This window comes from Anser cygnoides, chromosome Z (assembly GCF_040182565.1).
Source record: "Anser cygnoides isolate HZ-2024a breed goose chromosome Z, Taihu_goose_T2T_genome, whole genome shotgun sequence".
NCBI lineage: Eukaryota > Metazoa > Chordata > Aves > Anseriformes > Anatidae > Anser > Anser cygnoides.
Genome location: NC_089912.1, coordinates 66824358 through 66846263, shown reverse-complemented (window position 1 = coordinate 66846263; position 21906 = coordinate 66824358). Strand labels below are relative to the sequence as shown.

General features: G+C 35.3%; 1 protein-coding gene across 8 annotated transcripts in view; it reads right to left on the bottom strand.

Annotated features, from left to right (window-relative positions):
• Positions 1–21906, bottom strand: part of NIPBL (NIPBL cohesin loading factor) — a 190487-nt gene that overhangs the window by 56713 nt on the left and 111868 nt on the right. For 3 of the 8 annotated variants that reach the window (XM_066988238.1, XM_066988240.1, XM_066988241.1), the window contains 2 exons: positions 19924–20556; positions 5688–7262 (listed from right to left, as the gene is read on the bottom strand). The exons of 1 other annotated variant lie outside the window; for it this stretch is intronic. In XM_066988238.1, coding sequence (XP_066844339.1) covers positions 5688–7262; positions 19924–20556 — 2208 coding nt within the window. The remainder of the gene's footprint in view (positions 1–5687; positions 7263–19923; positions 20557–21906) is intronic. 4 more of the 8 variants (XM_066988243.1, XM_066988244.1, XM_066988239.1 and 1 more) reach the window with 3 other exon arrangements.

The following is a 21906-nucleotide window of genomic DNA, read 5'->3' as shown; positions in this document are numbered from 1 at the left end:
AAATGTGAGACTTTCCACTATTTGCTTTTTGTTGAATTTACCCTTTGCTTAGAAGAAAATTCAACCCAAAGATTTTGATAACATATCCCTGCACATAAACTGAGAAATAACATCCTTATTTAGATGTTTAGGTAAATGAACGAGTCTGCATTGCCTAGTGCCCTGCATACATTGTAACGTCAGATAAATTGCTGGCCCTCATTTTTCCATATTGCAATGTACTGTTGCAAAAATTATTTATGGAAAGTAACTTTAGCTTTTCCCAGAAATAAGAGGAACCTGATCAAGCAACCAAGCCCATGAACCAAAGGCAGTTTCAGACTTTCAGTGAAGAAGGTTGATTGCTCTGACAAATTAGGTAACTTTGACACATGTAGTAAGAAGAATTTATTATCTTTCAAAAGTGAACTAATTAAATCATGCACTCCTAAATCTGCAGACAAACCATGGTAATTTTGATGAACAAATGTACGACCAGATTAGTAGGTTTGGTGAAGTTTATTGTTATTGTTAAGAACTAGATGTGCAATATGTGATGTTCACTTTTGTTACCCAGAGAAGGCTTGAGAACTATGAGCGCAAGAACCAGAATATTTACCTTAGTGGCAAATATACGAGTAGGAAATAACCCAAGCAGCTTCTAGGCAAAATGATGTGCTGAAAATATCTCCTATCATACTGGTACCAGATCAACACAAGAAAGGACTCCAGTGTGCAGCTGCTGAATTTATCCAACATTTATCCAATTTATCCAAGCTTTCGAAAAACTAACACCAAAACCAAAGACCCCAGAGAGTATGTACAATGCCAATATGCATCCCAGCATACGTTTCAGGAGAGGACAGATACAATGTTCCAAAAATGATCAATTCTGGTGCAAAGCATGCTAAAGAACTGAGACCTTTCTAGGCTATTGAATTTAGCTCATTATATATAATTTGTTTTTGGCTTTTGACTAAATGATGCCTGGAGTATTTTTCAAATTGTGATCCTGTTTACAAGAACGTAATGAAAGAGAAAAAAGACTTAGGGCTAACAGATTCTTGGTAAACCCAGCACATCTTTAAATACTTCTAATGCCATGAGGAACAGCCAGCTGCACTTCCAGTCTAGTCAAGCTGGAAAGCACTGGTCACTATTGTATCAGGCAACATGAAAACAGAAAGACTGTAGAATTCTTATGAAAGTGATACAGTTTTTCTAAAAATCCAGTTAACTTTAGAGTTTATGAGAAGCTTCAAAGTCTTCAGCTCAGAAGAATTATGAAAAACTCCTTGCTGTAAACCATGAAACATTGTCCTTTGCTTCTCTGAAATGCTGTATAACTTACAAGAGAACTTGAGAGAAAATTATATTTTGCTCAATGCACCTAGCATCACATGCAACTTGCAAGATGCTTAGTGGTTTATTATTCCCTTGTGCTAACGCAGCTTCTACCAGGAACTCCAAGACAGTGATCCCAAATTTCAGATCTGTGGAATTAGGGACTTTCACAATGGTAATCTTTATGTCCTATACATGAAGGATTTCACCAAGTGTTTAAAATTAATACTCCCTTTTTGTCCAGTTTTCAGCTGTACTAGAAAATATTGGTGAGTAGCTCCGCTGTGCTGTCAAGAAAACTGTGAGAAGAGGTACAAGTTGGCGCAATGAGCCAACACAATGTGGATACAGTTTTTCATCATGGAATATTCACCTTCTTGTCATTCCTATGTAGAAGATGAACATCTAATCGATCACTCAGCTTGACAAGCAACACAGTTTCCAGCAGTGCTAGACCTCAGAGATGAAGCAGCATGTTACCCAAAGCCATAGAGTGTTACATTGCTATAGCTTATCAGTGACTACAAACTGTAGTTATTATAGGTTCTAAAAATGTCATTTGAATTAAAAAATAGCAACCAAGTGCATAGGCATAGAACACAGGAAAATCTAGAAGCATTGTTTTAGCTCTACGACATGAAGATGATTGAGCTGCAGTGAAATTTTTAGTTGCTCCTGTAAAAAATGGATGAAGAACACCTCTGAAGAAATAGTAAATCTTCATTCAAATTTCAGAACACAGCAGCAGAGAATGCAATGTATTTAGGAAGACTTGCACTGGGCAATCAAAACCTGTCTTCACAGTTGTATTGTAGAGATAACGAAATCCTATAATAACAATCTACACAATGAAGGAGCAGGATGTGGTATTCGATTTTTTTTTTTTTAAACACAAACTTTTTTAGATGATACTTGAAGACCCAAATGGCATTTCTGCACAAGTCTTAAAAACACACACTCTTTTGCCCTAAACTGAAACTGACATTACATATGTACTGTTGATTTCGGGAAGCCAAACATATAATAAACCACTTCAGCCATCTCCTTACGCAGAGTTACATTAATCATATCTATTTCATACTTTATTAATTTTTTTTCTTGTCCAGAATACATTAACTGTGAAACTGGTAACAGCTCCCATCAGCTCCCATATATCTGACCAGTCTAGCTATAAGAAGCAGCAGAGAAGGTATTCACTGAAGCTCTGAAAAGGAAGGACAGCACACACAACCTCACAATCACAAACTTGAGTTCCATGGATCTCTTACAATATATATTTGCATTAAAACCAGGATAAATGGCATTCACAGACATTAAAACCACAAGAAAGAAGTGTTATAAATTCATTCTGACCTTTACAAAACAGGCCAGCATAAGACCCCTTAAAAAAAAACAACCACTAGGACGGTATTTCCACAGCTTTCCTCTGAGACGGAGTGCACCTTTCAGAAAAGTGTTCAAAGATTGTAAGAGAGAAAAATGTTATTTCTCCCTTGTAAATGTCAAAAGGGACTGTCAGGATGATTCAATCATTAACAGTCACGCACTATGGCTACCCTTCCTATTCATTTAATAGCTTATAAAATTCCAAACCTGTCTGTAAAATATGGTAAAAATATTTTAAGTCTTTTTACAGAATAATGAAGGCACATGCACAATAAAGACATGACTTTCAAATTTAAAATTTATTAAAACTATATATAAAGTTATATAGATTTCTGGTTTACAAAACATTCACCTTAGCTTAAAACAAGTGATTTTCCTGAGTTTTATAATGAATTGGCACTAGTCCCTTAAGACAGAATGACTATATAAATGATGTTTTGAACTAGCTGAACTAATCCTCTTTTAAACCAGATTTAAGCTGAATCACAGCAATGATGTTGAATGTGATAATACCAGAAGAAGATATTTTCTTGTGGAAGGGATGGATGACAAAGGAAAAACAAAGGACAAGAAATAAAAGCAAGTAAGAGAAGGAAAGAAAAATCAAAATATACTAAGCTATATGAAGTAAGAGGGATGGGAGAAGAAGTGAAACAGTGATGCTAAAGGCAACACCAGAAAAGGTTTGCTACAATCTAATAAGAAATAAGGGATGAACTAAATAAAGAATGCTTATGAATAGTACTTTTTCTAGTGAATTAAAATGTTTATAACTAAAAATGGCAGAGTAAAGCAGTGAACACTATTTCTCTGAACTGGAGTGAGGACATTGTGGAACTCACTTGAATACTTTCTGTATCAGTCTGCTGTTTTTTGATAAGTAGACTTCAGCTTATAAAAAGATAGCTTTATGTATTAGGAACCATTTCAGACACTGGAGTTGACGTAATTATTTAGCATAAAATATCCTAGGAAGTAAGTTATCAGGAAGTTGGGCAAAAAGCATAAAACTAAAAATACACGTGAAAAATATGAAGTTCAAAGACACTTTCTACAAAATACACGTCTGAAAATTCAAAATTTGACTTGTAAGAAAATGTAGTTACAACATTATTCTCTCCACGAAACCTATTTCTAGTATCTTTGTAAGAATCTTATTCTGGATACAATAGCAGAGACTGACAACACATTATTATTTTTTTTTCCTGGAAAATAAGTCCCAAGTTATTGCAGAATATGTAAGAAACATGTATGACTTCTCAAAACATGAAATATACAAACTTTCCAGAAAGGTTATAAACCTAAGCTTGAAATGAATGCACTGCTCATGTGTACTACAGCTACTAGAGTCATGGCAATTGGACAAGTCCTTTAATCCTTTATGCATTACTAAAACATATTATTAAATAACCACATACTCTAGGCTACAAAGTCTACTTCGGAAACATTTTAGAAAGCATGTACGCAGTGTATATAGCTCTGAGGGAGCTAGAACACCTCTAAAAAGTACTAATTCTCTGCACATAGAATTGTATGAATTCATAGCTTATCCTTTTGAGGACAGCACTGAATTCCATCTCTATCAAAAACATACAGGTTTCATGCAAAATCTTTAGACAGCAAAAAAGTATCATAATTTTATGTCCAACTTCAGATAGCTATTACTGTTAGCAATGGACATCTTGCCTGTTCCGAAACTCAGAAGGAAGAAGGGAAATGTTCATATTTTCAGGATTAAGAGAAAATATTGCACAAGGAGGTTCATATTTTACCAAAAAACATGTAATACTCATATTGAATTAAGTCTTTAAAAGTCAATACAATCAAGTTAGTAGAAAACAGATTTAGCACAATAAATTCTTTATACAAAAATCAGTCTGTACCCATGCACATAATCCATTATACATTCACAAAGTTGATTTCCACATCACTTATCTACATTATTTCTTAACTTTGCAAAACGTTTTAATCTCAAATTCATGAGCAATGTTATACCTGTAACTGCATTCATAAATAATCCTGCATACAGCTGCAATCCTCCCCCCTGCCACTTGTTCTATTTTTGAGACATGACAACTCTGTAAACACAACTATGTAAGAAATGGAAATGCTTTAAATACTAAACATTAAAAAAGTAACCCTGACCAGTTAGTAACATTTATTTCACAATGCGAGATGACCTACTTCAGTTTGAAATCAAAGAAACCAAAATTATAGCACAAAGAAGAAAAGTGATCATATAAGAAGTGATGAATCTGTAGAAGCAACAACCAAATATTAAACCTACAAACTATACTGAAAAATATCCTGTCCATATTACTAACTTAAAAATGTCAGCTAGTTGTTTACCAGTTCCATTCCTCTTTCCACCTACAGTAGACCTTAGAGACAACGTCTAAATTCTCCTAAAGACAAAACCTTTTTGTAAGTTTGTTACACAGCGTAAAGTGTGGAGGCTCTCCAAAAGTGTGTTGTATTTGTACTGTAAAAGGCAGGTCATATTTTTTAACTCTTGTTATGGTTTATTGTAGAACATTTCTTGGAAAACCACAGTTCAGTCCTCATTAGAAATGTAGAAGAATAATCTTAGGGCTTGCCTAAGTAGTATTTTCCACCACTCCAGCTATGGATTTATTTACAACAGTATCAGTCCCTTATACAGACACACTTAAAACCAGTTTAAGTAATACATTTATCAGTCAACGTTTAACTAGGTAAGTTCCCAGACTAACTAATGTAGCCGAAGTACAGTTTAAAATCATTTAAGTGTCCCCACATTAGGTACTTGCACCAGAGTAAATAAATCATTTCACTTACACTGGAGGAAGATTTTCAGTTACAAGCTCTTAAATGAGTTTCAAAATCACCGTATAAGCAAGCATATCAAACTTTTCTGTTTAATTTCTAACCACAGGATTAGCAAATCTAAAAGAAAAGGAGTGTACAAGCTATAATGCAATTAACAAAAATAATCTTACCTTTATTAGATTTGGATGACTTGTTCTTGTTAGGTTTAAAACAAGAGCCCCTTGATTTATCTTCTCTATCCTTAATAAATTTCTGCACATCATCCAAAGAAAGCTTCTGAAGGACAACTACAGGCTTAGCTCCTTTATTTAGATCTTCAACTAGCCCAATCTTCTCTACTTTGTCCTTATGTTCACCTTTGAATTCAGTTTTCCTTGACTCCTGAGTGACATTGCCATCTTTATCACGCTTGATTTTTGGAATGACAAAATGTTTTAATGCGCCAGATCTTGCCCCCAACAAATAACTGGGAAACTCTGCTTTATTGTCAGCATGTGCTTTATTACTATCTACTTTACTCTTATTACCATCTGTCCTTCGTTCATCCTTGCTGTTAGGTGATTTAAAACCAGGTTTATCAGGTCTTGATTTACTAGAATCTCCTTTACCTTCCTGTTTAATACGAGGGCTGTCAGGCCTTGATTTCTGATCCCCAGAAGAAAACCTTTCCCTCGATTCACCAGACTCATGTCTATGTTTCCTTTCAAATTTCTCAGTTTTTGAACCATCAGATTTAATACCATGCTTAGAATCATGCTCATTTTTGTTTGAGGATCTCAAATACTCAGGCCTTCTAATCTTGGATGGATCTCCTCTGAATCTCTCTGACTCACCCCTCTCCTCAGACTTTTGTTTTAGGCTATCATAGTCACGCCTTGGTGTATCAGAAACTGAACGCCCATCAGGCCTTTGTTTTGCTGGATCTGGTCTACTTTCAGGTTTTATCCTTGAAGGATCAGATTTCACATCAGGCTTATGCCTGGATATTTCAATTTTCTTATCTGACAATGGTTTACTGGAGTCCCTCCTATTATCATGCCTATGTTTTGGCGTTTCGGGCCTGCCTTCACTCTTCTGTTGTTTTGGTGTTTCAGGCCTGCCTTCATTCTTCTGTTGTTTTGGCGTTTCAGGCCTGCCTTCACTCTTCTGTTTGGGCGTTTCAGGCCTCTGTCGTATTTCCTGTTTGCCGTTATTTTGTTTTCCCTCATTTTGTTTCACCTCCATTTGCCTGCTCTCATTTTGTTTTGCCTCTGTCTGTCTGTTATCATTTTGTTTCAGTTCCAATTGTCTTTCATGTTTGCTTTCATATTTAACTTCTACTTGTTTGTTCTCATTGTGTTTACTTTCCAACCTTCTGCTCTCATTTTGCTGAAATTCCATTTGTCTGTTTTCATTTTGCTGGATATCTGCCTTTTGACCCTCAAAGTCTGTCTTTTTCCTAAAAATCTCCGGATGGTTTTCAGGTTTAAGTTTAAGAACTCCAACAGCGTCTTCTTGGGTAACACACATAAACCCATCATTATACTGCTTAATTTCTTCAGGCTTTTTGATGGCCTCCAAATCCTGAGTTACTGTTGCCTGAGAGTCCGCTCTTCCTGCTTGCTGAAGATCAATACTAACCATCAACGCTGGCCTGGCCCCATTTCCTGCAGAACCTGTCTCCTGAGAAGCTGGTCTACTTCCTCCAGTAGCACCCCCAGCCTCCTGTGGTTTATTTTCTTGTTTTCGCTTTTTCAGAGGTTTATCTGCAAATTAAAAGAGAAAAATCATAAATGATATATGTAGAAAGAGAATAGATATTCTAGCAAAAGTATCCACTCCCACAAATCAAACCCGCTCAGCATGTATGTGCACGCACAACAAAACTCATTGGATTTAAAAGCAAGAATAGAACTTGTCTGCCTAATATTTTTAACATATTCATCGACTACTGTTCATTGTCAGTCTACCACAGGTGCCAATTAATCATCTTTAAAAAACACCCTGAAAACACATGAAATCCAAGTTCCAGAAAAATTTCCAAAAGAACCATCTAATAAAGAAGCTGCAATGTATAATGGCAAAAAGAAGCAAACAAAAAATTTAAGGTTGAAGCAAAAGTCTGCAAAGACAAACTTCAAGTGCACCTTCGTAACTGCTTTTTGATGAATACTACTGTAAAATTTTCTCCTCTGCAGATTCAGCCTGCTTCATTGTACATGAAATGAGCAAGGATCTGCAATGATTAAGCCAAAGGTTCTTCTTGCATGGTTCAGTGCCTCAGCTGGACTTCATGCATAGTATTGCCAGGGATCACAGGACCAATGTACAAAAAAGGATTAAATTAACTCCAACACTCCATGCTTCTCTGTGAAGCAAAACAGTACACTAAGAGTTGGAGCTTATACCATAATACATATATATTAGGTGGGGGTCCAATACACACTTAAAAGTTTGAGTAATTTCCCTTTGCAACCGTAACACTTCATGGATAAAATAAAAAGTTCAGTGATAATTTTACGTAGTGTCAAGAGCTTTCTTCTGCAATAATCCTTTCAGTTTGTACTAAAAAAATCATCAAGATTAGAATACAGAAAAATAAAAAGTGAGCCAACCACACACGTTGTAATTTGGTAGAATTCACAGAAATTAAAAGCACATGAAAATATCAAAAAGAATATGTTCTGTTCATTTCAACTATGGGCTATTTATTTTCCCAACATGGTACTATAACCTAAAATTAATTACTGCTGTTAAAACTAAAAGTCCTGCCTGCACTAAGGCTCATATTCTCATTTGTCAACTATCACTATGTAAATTGTTTAAAAACAAAACCAAACAATTACTTTCTCTGTAATCAGGGAATATGATTTTAAGTCTAAGGAATGACTACACATAGGTTAGAAATTCTGCTGTAGCTCTATTGTCAAAATGTCCAGACCACAAATACAATATAAGAAAAATAATTTATTTGGTGCCTATATTTGTGGTGCTCTATCACTAGAGGCAATTGGTTAGCTCTCTTTTTGGGAGCAGGTAAAGTGGTAAGGAAACAATCAAGGAAGAAATAAACAAACTCTAAGAGTAAAAAAAACCTCTCAAATTGTAAACCAGAATTATAACACAATTTCTAATTTAATCTATTTGCAGAAGATTCTTTTTTCAGAACAATGAAAACTTTGAAGGATCATCTCTGAAATATTTGAAAAAACTAACATTACAACACAGAAACCAGTAGTGACATGGTCAATTCCAGTGATGTGAACAGGCTTTTTTTCTCATCATTCTCATTCTCAAATCTATTTGCACATCGCTAACTTTCTAAAACTCCAAAATTATATACAGTATTTAATGGCTAGACAACAGTAAAGATAGATATAAAAACTCTATGCAGAAAATGGTCAACTGCAAATGATAAACTTTTCAAAATTCAACAAAAACGTGTAGGAAAGCCTGTCAATTTTATGACAGGCATGAGAAGCAAAATAAATTTGCCACATGGAAGGTGAAGCTTTTTAGCACAGAGATTTTTACTTTTTCTGTAGAACAAGAATTTTGGTATTCATATGAGAACTTATATAGATAAATTTCTCTATACCACTGATTAATTTTTTTTTTTAAGCCTTCATGCATTGACAAAAAACCTTTTTCTCCCTATGACTGAGGCCTTTGACCTCACTAAACTTCACAGCAGGTGTCAGGAACGTGAGGAAGCAGAAGCCTCCGAACTGATAGGTTTCAAATTTGAATTTCCCTTTCCCTTTATTATTATTTTTAAATACACATGCATACACACACATCACTACCTTATTTCTCAATTAAAAACTCCACAAATTTTGAAACACAAATTAAGAAACTTGTGTTTCTTAAGTCAGTCTGTTTCTTCATTTTAACTCAGAAATATCAGCCACACCAAAAAAGTATCATATAGCTCAGATGGTGGATCTAACAGTAGCCTTTAAGACATTACTGTTACCAGTTATCTGCCCCATTCCTTTAACAGAGGTTATCACCTGTAGCAGAAGGGAACACACATTCACATTTCCACAAGTGTGTTTCATTGTCCAGAGCATCAGCTTTAGGCAATACTGAAGATGTTTTGCATTAACCTACCAGACTGAACAAGTCAGCTAAGAGCCAAGCAAATGTTTCCTTCTGCTACCCTTACTGTGGGAGCAAGGCAGATGGCCAGGAGCTGTGATGCCTTAAACTGCTGTAGCTGGATCAACCAAAACTCACCTTTCAGAGCCCTCATGCTGAGGGCTCCAAGATTAAACAACCAAAACAATTCAGGTAGGACCACTTTTCACTCTTGAACTTCCATAACTGACCAGGCTCAAAATGCTGCTCATCTTCCTCATCCAAAATGTCAACTTGTAAGTTGAGAACATACAGACAGATGATCACATCACAACTTGGCATATTCCCTCTAAACACAGAGCTCCTTTGATGGACCTTCTTCATTTCTCTTGACAACTGAATACTGACATTATAGTATGTTGTTATATCCACAACCTGTTGTGTTCTTATCTGAGAAGAAAAAGATGCCTTCAAAGTTTTCTCTTCCTAAAGGGCAAGGTGATTGCAGACAGAGTTACAGATTACTCACAGATTTCTTCGTATTTCCAGTGCATCTTGATGGTGAACTTCAGAACAAGACTTGGTCGTTACTGTTTTGCCTCTAAGAGATTTCTGGATCTAGGACAAAAAAGCTGGCCCAAGTATAGGAAAATATCATACTGAATTAGGGCAGAGAAGGTAGGATGAATACATAGTACCACCATCTTCATTGAGTATAATGAAAAAAAGTCCATTGAATGAGCACAAAACCATTTTAAGTTGCCACAACTGCTGCAGAAATATGAAAGATGAAAAACACCATTGTTGGGCTTCAAGGGCTTCATCAAATCTTGGACTTGCTTTGAGCTATATAAGAATAATCGATAGAGTATTGAGGAGAGAATAATTAACCTCTGCAAACAGATTTCTTCATGTCTTCTCTTTTACAGTCAAATAGATGCAAGTTTGTATAAATCTACCTTGTTAAGGCAAGAGTCCCAGGACCCAACAGGGTCTTGACGAACATAGGAACTTAAGAACTTTAAAAATATCCATTCAAATACACTTTGCATCCTCCAAGGCATAGTTATCCAATCTTCGTCCACTTCATTCCACAGACAGTAGACTTTCTTTTTATTATCAGGAACTAGGACTTCGTGAAAATATCAGAGCTAGGTTCAAAGCTTGCCACAATTCTGAACAGGTATGCTGACAAGCTCTTGAGACCAATCAAGTGTGATCAGGATCTTTTTCTCCAACTCTTTGCAACAGTTTTTCTAACAAAAGGAATATGTAGTTAGCCACAGAAGAGCTTTCTGACTGTATTTGAGACTGGGTATTCAAGTTTGTTTTCAGATTCTTTTCTTTCTAGAACTATTTTTTCTTTCCCCACCCATACTCCAAGAATGTAGATACTTCCAAAATGTTTCCTTGAGCAAATTTATGATGGTTCAGAGTACTGTCTGATCCCAGTTATTTTCCTATGTATGCATCTTTTTGGTTTGGCAAATCCATACAGATGTTCTCTTTACATGGCAGCATGCTCACCAAAATGCAATAAAACTTGGCAATCAAAGCAAGATTGTAAGCCACCTCATTCTAAAACATAGTAGAGATGATGTGTCAAATTAAATGAGTCATAGTGGTGCAAGGAACTAAACATTACAGGAACCACAAGTTTGAAATTAAAAAAAAAAAGTTAGCTGGATTTCCAAGTGGTTATGTCTCACCTGTCCTGTTATGAACAAGATTCCTGCAGATAGGTGTGACCTTCATCTTTGGAAATGTCTATGTGTCATCGTTTGGTGAGTACTTTCACGTTTAGAAATTGTTTAATTACTAAGGAACATTTGCATAAAAGCAAATTGCACTGGAGTAACCACAGATATCTCCAAATACATTTCTACTGAAACTACAAGTCAACCACATGAAGAACCTCCATCCTGAAAACAGGTGAAGTAGGAAGCTGAGCAAATGTTAGGGACAGAGGCTGGATGAGGGGATTTGGAATAAAGAAATTTCTCCATTCTTCCATTTAACATGAAATCTTTCCAAAGCAGCAGTCAGAACATCACTAATGATGAAGTCTCCAATGTTTCTGCTTCCTTCAAATCCAACAATTTTCTTAAGTACTAAATCAAACTCTCTCAGCAAATGAACAAAATAGGACAATAGCCTAAAATATTCTGAACTTCATGTTCTAGCAAATTGAAATGGGTCTTCTAAAAAATACCTGTGGAAAGGTAACAAGTCTAAAAAAAGAACCACTTGGATGCAGAGCTTTGTTTTAGCAGAATGGTAACATCCTACTCTTAATACTGTTTTGTAGACACTGAAATCCAGAAACTTCTGACTGATCTTGAAGAAACAACAGTTAAATTATCACTTCCCCATTTACACCATGTAAGGGATTCACTTGGAGACTTCAGATCACAGATGGTTAAATGAGTATGTACTCCTCTTCAGAACTACAAAGACGATTAATCCTCAACATTGAATTCTGGATGAACCATTTTGATGACTCCAGTAAAGACTACTATTTTTTTTTTCAAGCATAAAAATTTAGCCTTACATTCTTACATTTTAAATTCTCACATTCTTTAGAGATCACAGGGATATGCCTCCATTCATTTTAAATGCCACTGATTTGCATTATTTAAATCAACAATGAATGCATTTATTCCAAACATATCAGTCCTAAACGGTTATTACTTAATATCAAGCCTTCAATTTTTGAACAACTTCACAGACAAGTGAGCCAGAGGTCAATTACAACTTTATCTTATTTAGGTTACCATTCAAGACAGTTTTCAGCAAACAGCACACAACCATACTCTTAAAAAACATTTTTATTTTTTTTTTTACTGACAACTGTTTCACTTTTCCTAGTTATTTTTCACAGATCTCTTCAGAGGTGCCCAAAAAACCTTGTCCCACCAACCAAAAGTGTTTTGCAGACCACAAGAACCTAAACCACTCAATGCAATCTGGCTATAAAGAAGTTTTAAATATGAAATTACTTTAATGGTACTGATGAATGACCTGACAATGGTGTGAGGGCACTCATTTTCTGTTTCTACTTCTTCATAAACATTCAGTGTTACTGACCATGAGTTTGCTTTCACCTTACCTCCCCCCTAAAAATTTGTTCCAAGAACCAAAAAATGAACAATTAAAGAGAACCCTTCCAATCAGTAGAAGAAATTCCCACAGAACTACTTCTTTGCCTTGAAGGAGAGACTGAGCAAACACAGGTCTGCAATTTTAGTCTCACTACTTGCTCCCTTACAGAAGAAACTAAAAGGGCTCAGGGATGATCTTGATATAGGAAGCCTTTCAGAACTGAACATAATTCCAAAGGCTCCAAAATTAACAGAGACCGAGGAACTTTCAGCTGCTATCATTCAGAGGAAGGGATTTCTGAGAAACTGTATGGAAACAGATGTTAATTTTTAGCAGCTCGTCAAAAGACTTTATCAAATCTCTGGTCACTGTGCAAAAGAGAAAGCCCATCAGGAGGGACATGCAAACTCTTTCAGGACAAAACACAAAAAGATTAAAGCTGGCTCTGACATGCCTTACAGTGTAGCAAACTTCAGAATCTCCATTTTTGTAAAGTTTGGCTCATTTTCTTAAGTATGAAGATAATGTAATTAACATAGCTGGAGAATGAAATATGATCTTAGGAATCTTTCTGCTTAAGGATGTCTTGACTCATTATGCTCTGTCTACTACAATAACAGTGAAAAAACTAATACAGAAAATAAGAAGAATTGAACTGCAAAATAATATAATGAAGCATCTACTCTTCTTTAGAGACTGAAAACCATAACTTAAATTCCCTGAATTTATTTTTGCTTTTACAAATAATATTAATTTATGTATAAGGTAGGTTTTTCTCATACAGATGCTGGGTATTATGCATGTGATTGCTTTGTAACGAATTATAGTTTTCTAAACTCAGTTGTTAAAAAAAGAAAAATTGAGCAAAACCTGAAGTGCAATTACTTTTGAAATACACAGCAGAGCACTTAATTTCACAAGAAAGAAAAAAACAGGTTTAATGAAAAACTACTTATTTTATGTATCAAAGATTATGATGTTGAATTAGTTTTTATTAATCTGTATGAACAACAAACTTTAAAAGTGACCAAATGACTTTAAAATTTATTAGTGAACATTTTAAATCTCCCTTTCAGATGTTGACTTCATTCTGACATCATAAATTACATTCAAAAATATGTTCAGTTGACTAGATCCAGTAATACTTATGTAGTATGATCATGGAAAAAAACCTGCAGCATCATAGGTTGATGTCAGAGTGAACTAAGTGACTACGATCTATAAAAGTGCTGGGCTTGAACTCTTCTCAAGCTTTATTAATTATACATGCCATTTCTTTATCAAGAGTTAAATCCATCATAGAGAAACAACTATCTCAGAAGGAAATAAAGTCATTACTGTGTAAGTAATGTTACAAATCCTCCCTTCCACCTAACAGGTGCAATCAAGGGCACATGCTATATGCAAATTACGTTTAATTTTATAATCTTAGTTTATGCTATAGATAAAATCAAAATAGACTTCCTATTCTGTGAATTTTCGCTTTCATGTTCATAAGAGCACCAAATAAAAATAAACACTTTAAAAAAAATATATAAATGCATGTTTCACTCAATCTGTTTTTCATTCTTTAAAAATATATATACATACAAAGTACTTTTTCCTACATTGATGGAAATTTTCCAACACCTTTTTGCAATTTCTCAAGATAGAAGAAGAATTTCTTCCTCTTCCATTTCTTAAACATGTCTGAACACAAAACAAAAGAAATCTCTTAACTATAGAAATTGAACTTGATAAACTGCTTTTTCTTGGGAGAGCCAGTTTCATCTATTGCTTAACACTGCAAAATGCAGACCTACCAAAAGTTTATATACACAAATCATATAATATCTAATTCTCACATTATCCTACTACATCAAGACACAATGATTTAAATTTTACACTGTTTCCTCTCACCTTCTTGTATTAGTCACTCTAAATTTCCGCAAGATTACTATACAAATACCTACACTTGTATCTCCAGTTTTAAGAAAATAAAAGCCCTATAATGCATTTTTGGAAATTAATGGTAATATACTGGTTATAATTACACATTCTGTCATTTCATTCATTGGCTACATAAAATTAGACATAAACAAACTATTAATTCTTAATAGTGTTCTAATATTTTTCTCTTCAGGAGACTTTGGGGGAGATGGGGAAAAGGGAGAAAGGGAGAGGACCTGGTTACGAACTTAAAAGGTAAGAGAAAAATGTTACTTACCTATAACTGTAGTTTTGATAGTTTTGCTCCGGCAGATTCACACTCTTGGGATGTGTGTCTCTGCTGCTATGGGCTTGGAACGAACTAAAAAAAGAAGGGCCCACAGCAGGCATCCAAATGCCCCCTAACTGATCCAATTATTGGAAATAAAGTTATTACAACTTCACTTCCTAATTCAAAGAATCCAGAGTAAGATTCCAAATAACTGGGTGAAGTGGATCCTCAGAGATAAAATACGTAGGGGAAAAAAACACAGATACGAGTAGGTTTGTCTCATTTAAAAAATGCTTCTAATGCTTTTAATGCTTTTCAGTTAAAAAAAAAAAAAAAAGCATTAGCCTCCCCAATAAAATGGTTAGTGATTAACGATTTCTTGACTATTCTCACAAACTCCAGAGAACAGTGCCTTTTACAAGTAAAACTCCTTAGACTCTTATGACTAGTGAATTATACAAAAACATATTTGAAGCGGCCTAAAATCTAACAGAGAACACAAAATAATACTATATATGGAATATCTCAAATAAATCTGAATTTTAAAAAATCTAAAGCAATTTGAAAAAGAGTCAATGAAAAAAGATGGTTTCCTTTCTATTTTTCAAGTAATTTTCAAGGTTATCTTCCCTTTTCCCCTTTTAAAAGGCTCAGGCTGTCTTTTAACATTAGTATCTTAAATATCTTGTATTTTTGATTTGCAGTATATTTTCTTTAGAAACATGAAAGATCTTGTGGTAGAAACTTTGAACACAAAAATTAATTCAGTAGCAAGTCTAAATCTTGAAGAACAAGAAGATCTTATTGTAATGTTCTGGGAAAGGTTAGATGACTAGCTTTGAGCTACCTAACTATGCACAAAAATACCCCATTTGTATCTGAAAAGCTGCAAAGCACAAGTTAATACAGAAAACTGAGGTTACCAGAAAGCAATTTCTCCCTCAACACCACCCACCTTGCCCACAAAGAGAAAAGGGTTTCTGAGAAGCACAGAAATTCATGGGACATAAGTTTTTAAAACTCAACAGGATTTCCTGTACTTTCTTGGAGTAGTCAACTTCTGAATGTGAATTAATTACAACTCCAGTTAGGTGAACAAATAGATTCAGAACACCGATCTCTGCTCCTTTCGGAAGCATTGAAGAGCACCAAGTAGTACAGGAAATGGGACTAGAAATGGTGATTAGAAGAGAAGGAAGTGCACATTTCATTGCCTGTCTAAAGAAACTAGATCATAAAAATACCTTGATGTACCTAAGATGAGGATGCTTAACTTCTTGTTGATTGCTGTTGGAAAAGATAATCCCATTCTGTATTAACCCTTCAGAATCATCCACATCATGGCTGTTCTTTTCTTCTACTCAGATATTATGGATCTTGATACTTGGATCTACCTGTGATGTTATACATCTTTTCAAAACAGATGATACGACCTAGCACTGATTGACAACTTGAATCGGATGAGAATATAGTGGCCTTTATGGGGGAGGGGGGCAACAGGAACTGAAGACCTGAGACATGACATGTTCCAGGGACTTATTAGTATGGTGTGAAACTATTAAACATAATAGGCATATTAGAATGAAACCTCTGGTGTTAAGAGCCTTGCTCTTCAAAATCCCCAATTATTCCTTTCGTTAACAGATACAGAGAAGTTACTTGCAAAATTAATCAATACAGAGAGACTTCCTTGATGGAAAAAGTAGGAAGAGGAGGTGGAATATTGTCCTTCCACACAGAGGTCAAGGACAAAACTAACTTCTACCAAAGTTTGTTCCCCTCTATCATGATGGAAAGACCACATAATCCACTTAATCCAAGAAATCAAATAGACCAAAAGAACAGAATGACAAAAACAGAGCTCTGAAAGGCACTCAATTATGGAGGCAAAAGGTCTACATTATAAAATCTCTCCTTACACATTTTTGATAGATGTTAGGTCAAATCTGCCAGATTTTGCACGAGTGACCTTTTCACTTTTTCAGAAAGCAAAAGCATGACAGTCAGGTTTCAGAAAGATATGCTACTTTTTGAAGAAGACAACACTTCAGCAAAACCTGGTGTTTCACCACTGGGCTGGAGATTGCCTCCCACTTTTAGAGACTTTGTTTGGTGGAACATAAAAATATTCTAACAGTTTTATAAGAAATGAGGGTTTATATTATAGAAGGCACTGTAATTTTCAAAGGGCTCTGAATCCCCATTTCCCACCTGTACTGAACATTACAGAAGAATCTTAGCATAAAAAAAAAAGACCTTAGTACTGCCTTAGGCAAGTGTAGCTGCTGTATAATTTTTGGCAAGAACTCCCAGAAAAAAATATTTCCACCTCTTCCCTGGACTAAAACGTTCCACCATACTCCTGGTTCCAAACATCAGAAAACAAATCATATCTATCTAAAGCCTTACTATCTAAAAAGAAGCAAGTGAATGTCTTTGATGAAGCATTGTAATGTAGAGATTTCATATCTGAAAAAAATGGTCTGAAGAGACCACTAACCTGCTATTAAAACTTGACCAAGTACAATTCCACTCAAAGTACTTTATGGAAGACAATGCATACACTGAAAGTGTAATGTGGCTGCAGTTACATTCCCTCGCCTCAATCACAAAATCAGCAAAGATGCTTTCATGCAGATTTCAGCATGGGCTAGCATCTAAAGATCTCTAGAGGGACGCTTGCTATGTATCAGCTAGGGCTACACCTTCCCACTTTAATTAGGCTGAGTACACGCTATAGTCAACATTATTTTCTGGACATAATATGATCTGAAGATACCTTGTATGTACTAACATGCACAAATGCCATTTTTTTTTTTAATGCAGTAAGCAGCTTCTCAAAAGTTCACGACACGATTTAGGAGTTATTGGGTGTATTCCTAACAGACATGTTTCCATAGGAACCATAGAGGAACCTTCCTCCTGCAGTCACACCAAACCAAATGGCTATAATTAGAACAATCTCTGAGCATACCAACTTCTACAAACTTAGAAGCAATGACAAAAGCGTTACCAAAAATAAGAACCGTATTTCTCTAAGGTATCAAGTTTTTAGTTAATCTGACATGACACTGGTAAAAATTCTTCTGTTCTTATTCATGATTGGAACTTTGGCTGCCAAAGAGAAAAGAGCTGCTGTCTAGGATAGGGGCAATTTAACACCAGTGAATAAATGGTGATCATTTGTCCCAGAATCAGGCAGCAACTCCTGCACTTGATCCATAGCAACTGCAGGAACTCGGAAAGAACTGAGACCTGGCAGAGGATGCAGGCAGAAGTGAAGCATAAGACTGAAATCCTTATTTGGCAAGATGCTTATCAAGCAGTAATCAACAGGGGAGAGACTGCAATACATAAAAATCACTCCTTTCCCCCCAGACAAACAAATCGGTCTACCCGTGGTTATGTAATTATGGTAAGCAAGCTTCACAACTAAAGCGCGTAATTTCCTGAAAGCCAGAACAAAAAAGGAAGAGTGTTTTAGGCTTGATCTAAGTGTTTGAAGGCTACAGTACACCAATAAAAAAATACACCACATTTTTCCAGATGTTTCTCAGCTAAAACATGTTGCAGAATCTACCCCAGCAGTGCAGAAACAAAAGTAGCGTTTGTAGAAACAAAAGTATTAGGAGACAAATCACAAGCTCTCCATGACTAAATTTAAAGTTAGTCCAAGAGATGTAAGCACAGCAGCAAAATCCTCCATTTCATTAAATCAACATTAATGAAGTAGAGATCTCTTTTAAGGTGAACAACCAATTTTCTCCATGGATTGACAAACAACTTTTTTCTAACATGACTTGTTTTAGTTACCAGTTAAGGAATATCTATAGTTAAACTTTTTAGTAATCTCAGCAATTATATTTACACGCACTCACAAACACACATACTCTCTTTTTGCAGACATCTTTAAAAACAGAAATAAGATCTTTGAATAGGGAGAAAATGTGCTCTCTCTGGTGGTTAAAAACCCAGAGTGTACGTAAATACAGTTGCATCCTTGCAAGTATGTCCAAAATTGACCATTTTCAGCTGTGAGATTCCAAAATTAGAACATGCTCCATTTACACTTCTGTAAGATTTTTCTTGTAAGTATCTAGTAAATTAGCATTATACTATAAAATATTTTTTCTCAGAAGTTAAACATAGTGCAGAGGAAGCTTTTGAGAAGTACTTATGTTAACATATCACTACCTACTTTATAAAAACACATCTTATTTTCAAGATATACATGTGGATTTTGAATCCATTTTGAGATTTTTGAAGCCTAAAGACCATCAAACCAGTTAACAAGAGCAAAAAAATAAAAGAGGATAGATTCAGTGAGGTCAGTTAAGTCAACAAGTTTAGCTACTGAAGGGAAGAGAAAAGTTTCCAGATGCCCATCTGGTTCTGAGTTAGAGACCATACAGATACGTGGTAGCTCTCTAAAACTTCTAACACCTACATAATAATAAAAATTCAGCTGAACAAACATTGGACACAATATAGTAGTATATGTTAACCAATCATTACAGTGCCTTTAAAAGAATAGATGTGATTTTAATCTAACACCTCCTTCAAATGGGTTCAAATAGGATATGAATAGATGGGGATAAAATTTTCACCAATTTTCTGAAATTAGGCAGCATACATAGTTAATGAATAATTCAACTACCACAGCTTATTAAAAATTTTGACTTATGGTACTACTGGAATTTTAGAAACTTTATAAACGCCGTTAATTGTACTTCATTCAGTCTCATGGTTCAAATAAGAATAGGCTAAAAAGAATTTTGAAACATAAGAACTTCACTTTCCATACAGTAAGAACCCAACTAAAGAATATCATCTATAAAAAATATGCATGTATGAGAGATTACAGTTCATTGTTGGAAGGGAATGGAGATGAATGTCAGAGAAGAACCTACACTGAGTAAACAGAATTGAACTTTGTGACAATGAAAGGAAGTTTTTTTAATATATATATATATGGGCTTTATAGGCATATATATATATATATTTATATAATATAGAGAGTGTATACACACACACAATCCTTTTACCTTTATCTTGCACTTCTTTTGAAAATCGCTCCCTTTCAATAGCTGATTCCCGTTCTATCCGCTCAATTTCAGCCAATGCATCCAATTCTACTTCATCATATGACGTTATAGTTCCGTGTTGCGAAACCTGTTGCTGTGTCTGTACCACAGGAGTTTGAGGTTGTTTTGCAGCAACTGAAGTGTTCTGTTGTAAAACAGGCACTTGTTGTGCCTGAAGGAAAGCTGTCTGTTCATGCTGCGGCAAACACTGAGCAGCGTTTAGTGGGCGGTTAACATCCTGTGGAGTAACGGGTGTTTTGGAAGTCTGTCCTGGGTACTGCACATTAAAAGGAATATCACCCTCTGACACACTGCTGTTTTCCAAACCAGAAAGCATATCATCCTGCTGGTCCATATCCGAAGATCTTACACGAGAGAGTCTTAATGTAAGCTTAGTGGAGTCCTTGGAAGGAGAACTAATGATATCATACATTGCAGCTTTTTCAGTCTGGTCTTTTTCATCCTTGCCTAACTTCATTTTCTTTTGTTTCTTTTGCTTTCTTTCTGGAGAATCTAACAATATGTCTGGGGGAACATCTCTAGGTGATGAATAAGGTGGAGGTTGAGATTGTAGGATTAAAGGTGGTCTTGATCCTAGAATAATAATTCAGAAAAACTGAACAGTTATGTTGTTTCATCTTTATATAAAAACACACTAAATATAACCTACATAATTTTAATGTGTAGTTGTACATATATCTGTGTTCACAAAAAGTCTAAATAAGATTGGTAGGAAGCACATCATTCCTAGATCAAGATGCAATCTAGAAAGTTGCATTGTATTTCTAGGAGTTTTAGCAATCCACTGCAGGTGGAGAAGGGATCATTTCAGAGAAGATGGAACAAAAAAACCGCCACCAAAAAAAAAAGTATCTGCAGGTTCAGAATATCAACTGTTAGAAAATAGTCAGTGAAAGCAAGTTGAATACAGAAAAAGATCAGAATGATCCTTCATAAGGTCCAGCGATGAAGATTTAATGATCAGCATACTGACATTAGCCATTTCAGCTGCAGATTTTTAAATAATTAAAAAAAGGTGGGGGGGGGGCGGGGATTGAAACACATAAAAATGTTGTTTAGGGAGGGTTTCCTAACTTACATGTCCATAGAAAGATGAAATTAGAAAACATATTAAAAGATAAATCCATCTTTCCTTCTTCCTTAACTTTGATTCTGATGGTTCATTTTCAAACTCTTTTTCTTTAATTTCAGGTCAAGTCATTCCACCCCCTCCCCACACCCATTACTAATGCCTATTGTCTTAAGTTATTTTTCTGTTGTTCCCTGCCTTATCTCCTCTCTTTTGTTTCCTTTTTTAAAGGTATGAATTTTTACTTCTACATGCACTCATTCCAGACTTCATCTACAGAAATTTTAAAAAGAGGACATGTTTCATTAAAACATTCTCCCAATTCATCACATTTAATTTTTTTTATTCCTCAAATTAAGCCAGCTCCCCATGACTGTTAGCCTAGAAAAACTTTATAAAACAAGGTACCTTTTCAACTTGTCCCAACTATGATTTTAAGCTACAATTTTTGGCTTAAAAAGGAATACTGGTTTAAAGGGTAAAAAAAAAGGGGAGGGGGGAGGGTGAAAGAGAGAGAAAAAGGGTGGGGGAAAAAGAAAAAGTTGGGGAAGGAAAAGTTAGGGGGGGAAGGAAAAGTTAGGGGGGGAAGGAAAAGTTAGGGGAAAATCTGATAGGCGGAGAAGGAGAAGAAAAAACAAAGAGGAAACAGAAAAGAAAAAGAAAAAAATGAAAGGACCAATAGGCTTCAGCCTGCTCTTGTTTAAACAAACAAGCATTTCTCTGATCCCATTCATCTGCTAAGGAATACTGCTCTTCAGAAAGCAGTGACTGAGATTATTATTATTATTATTAGTCATTCTGTTTTAGGTCACCATAAGTCAATACTTCTAACAACACTCAAAAATTTATTGGAA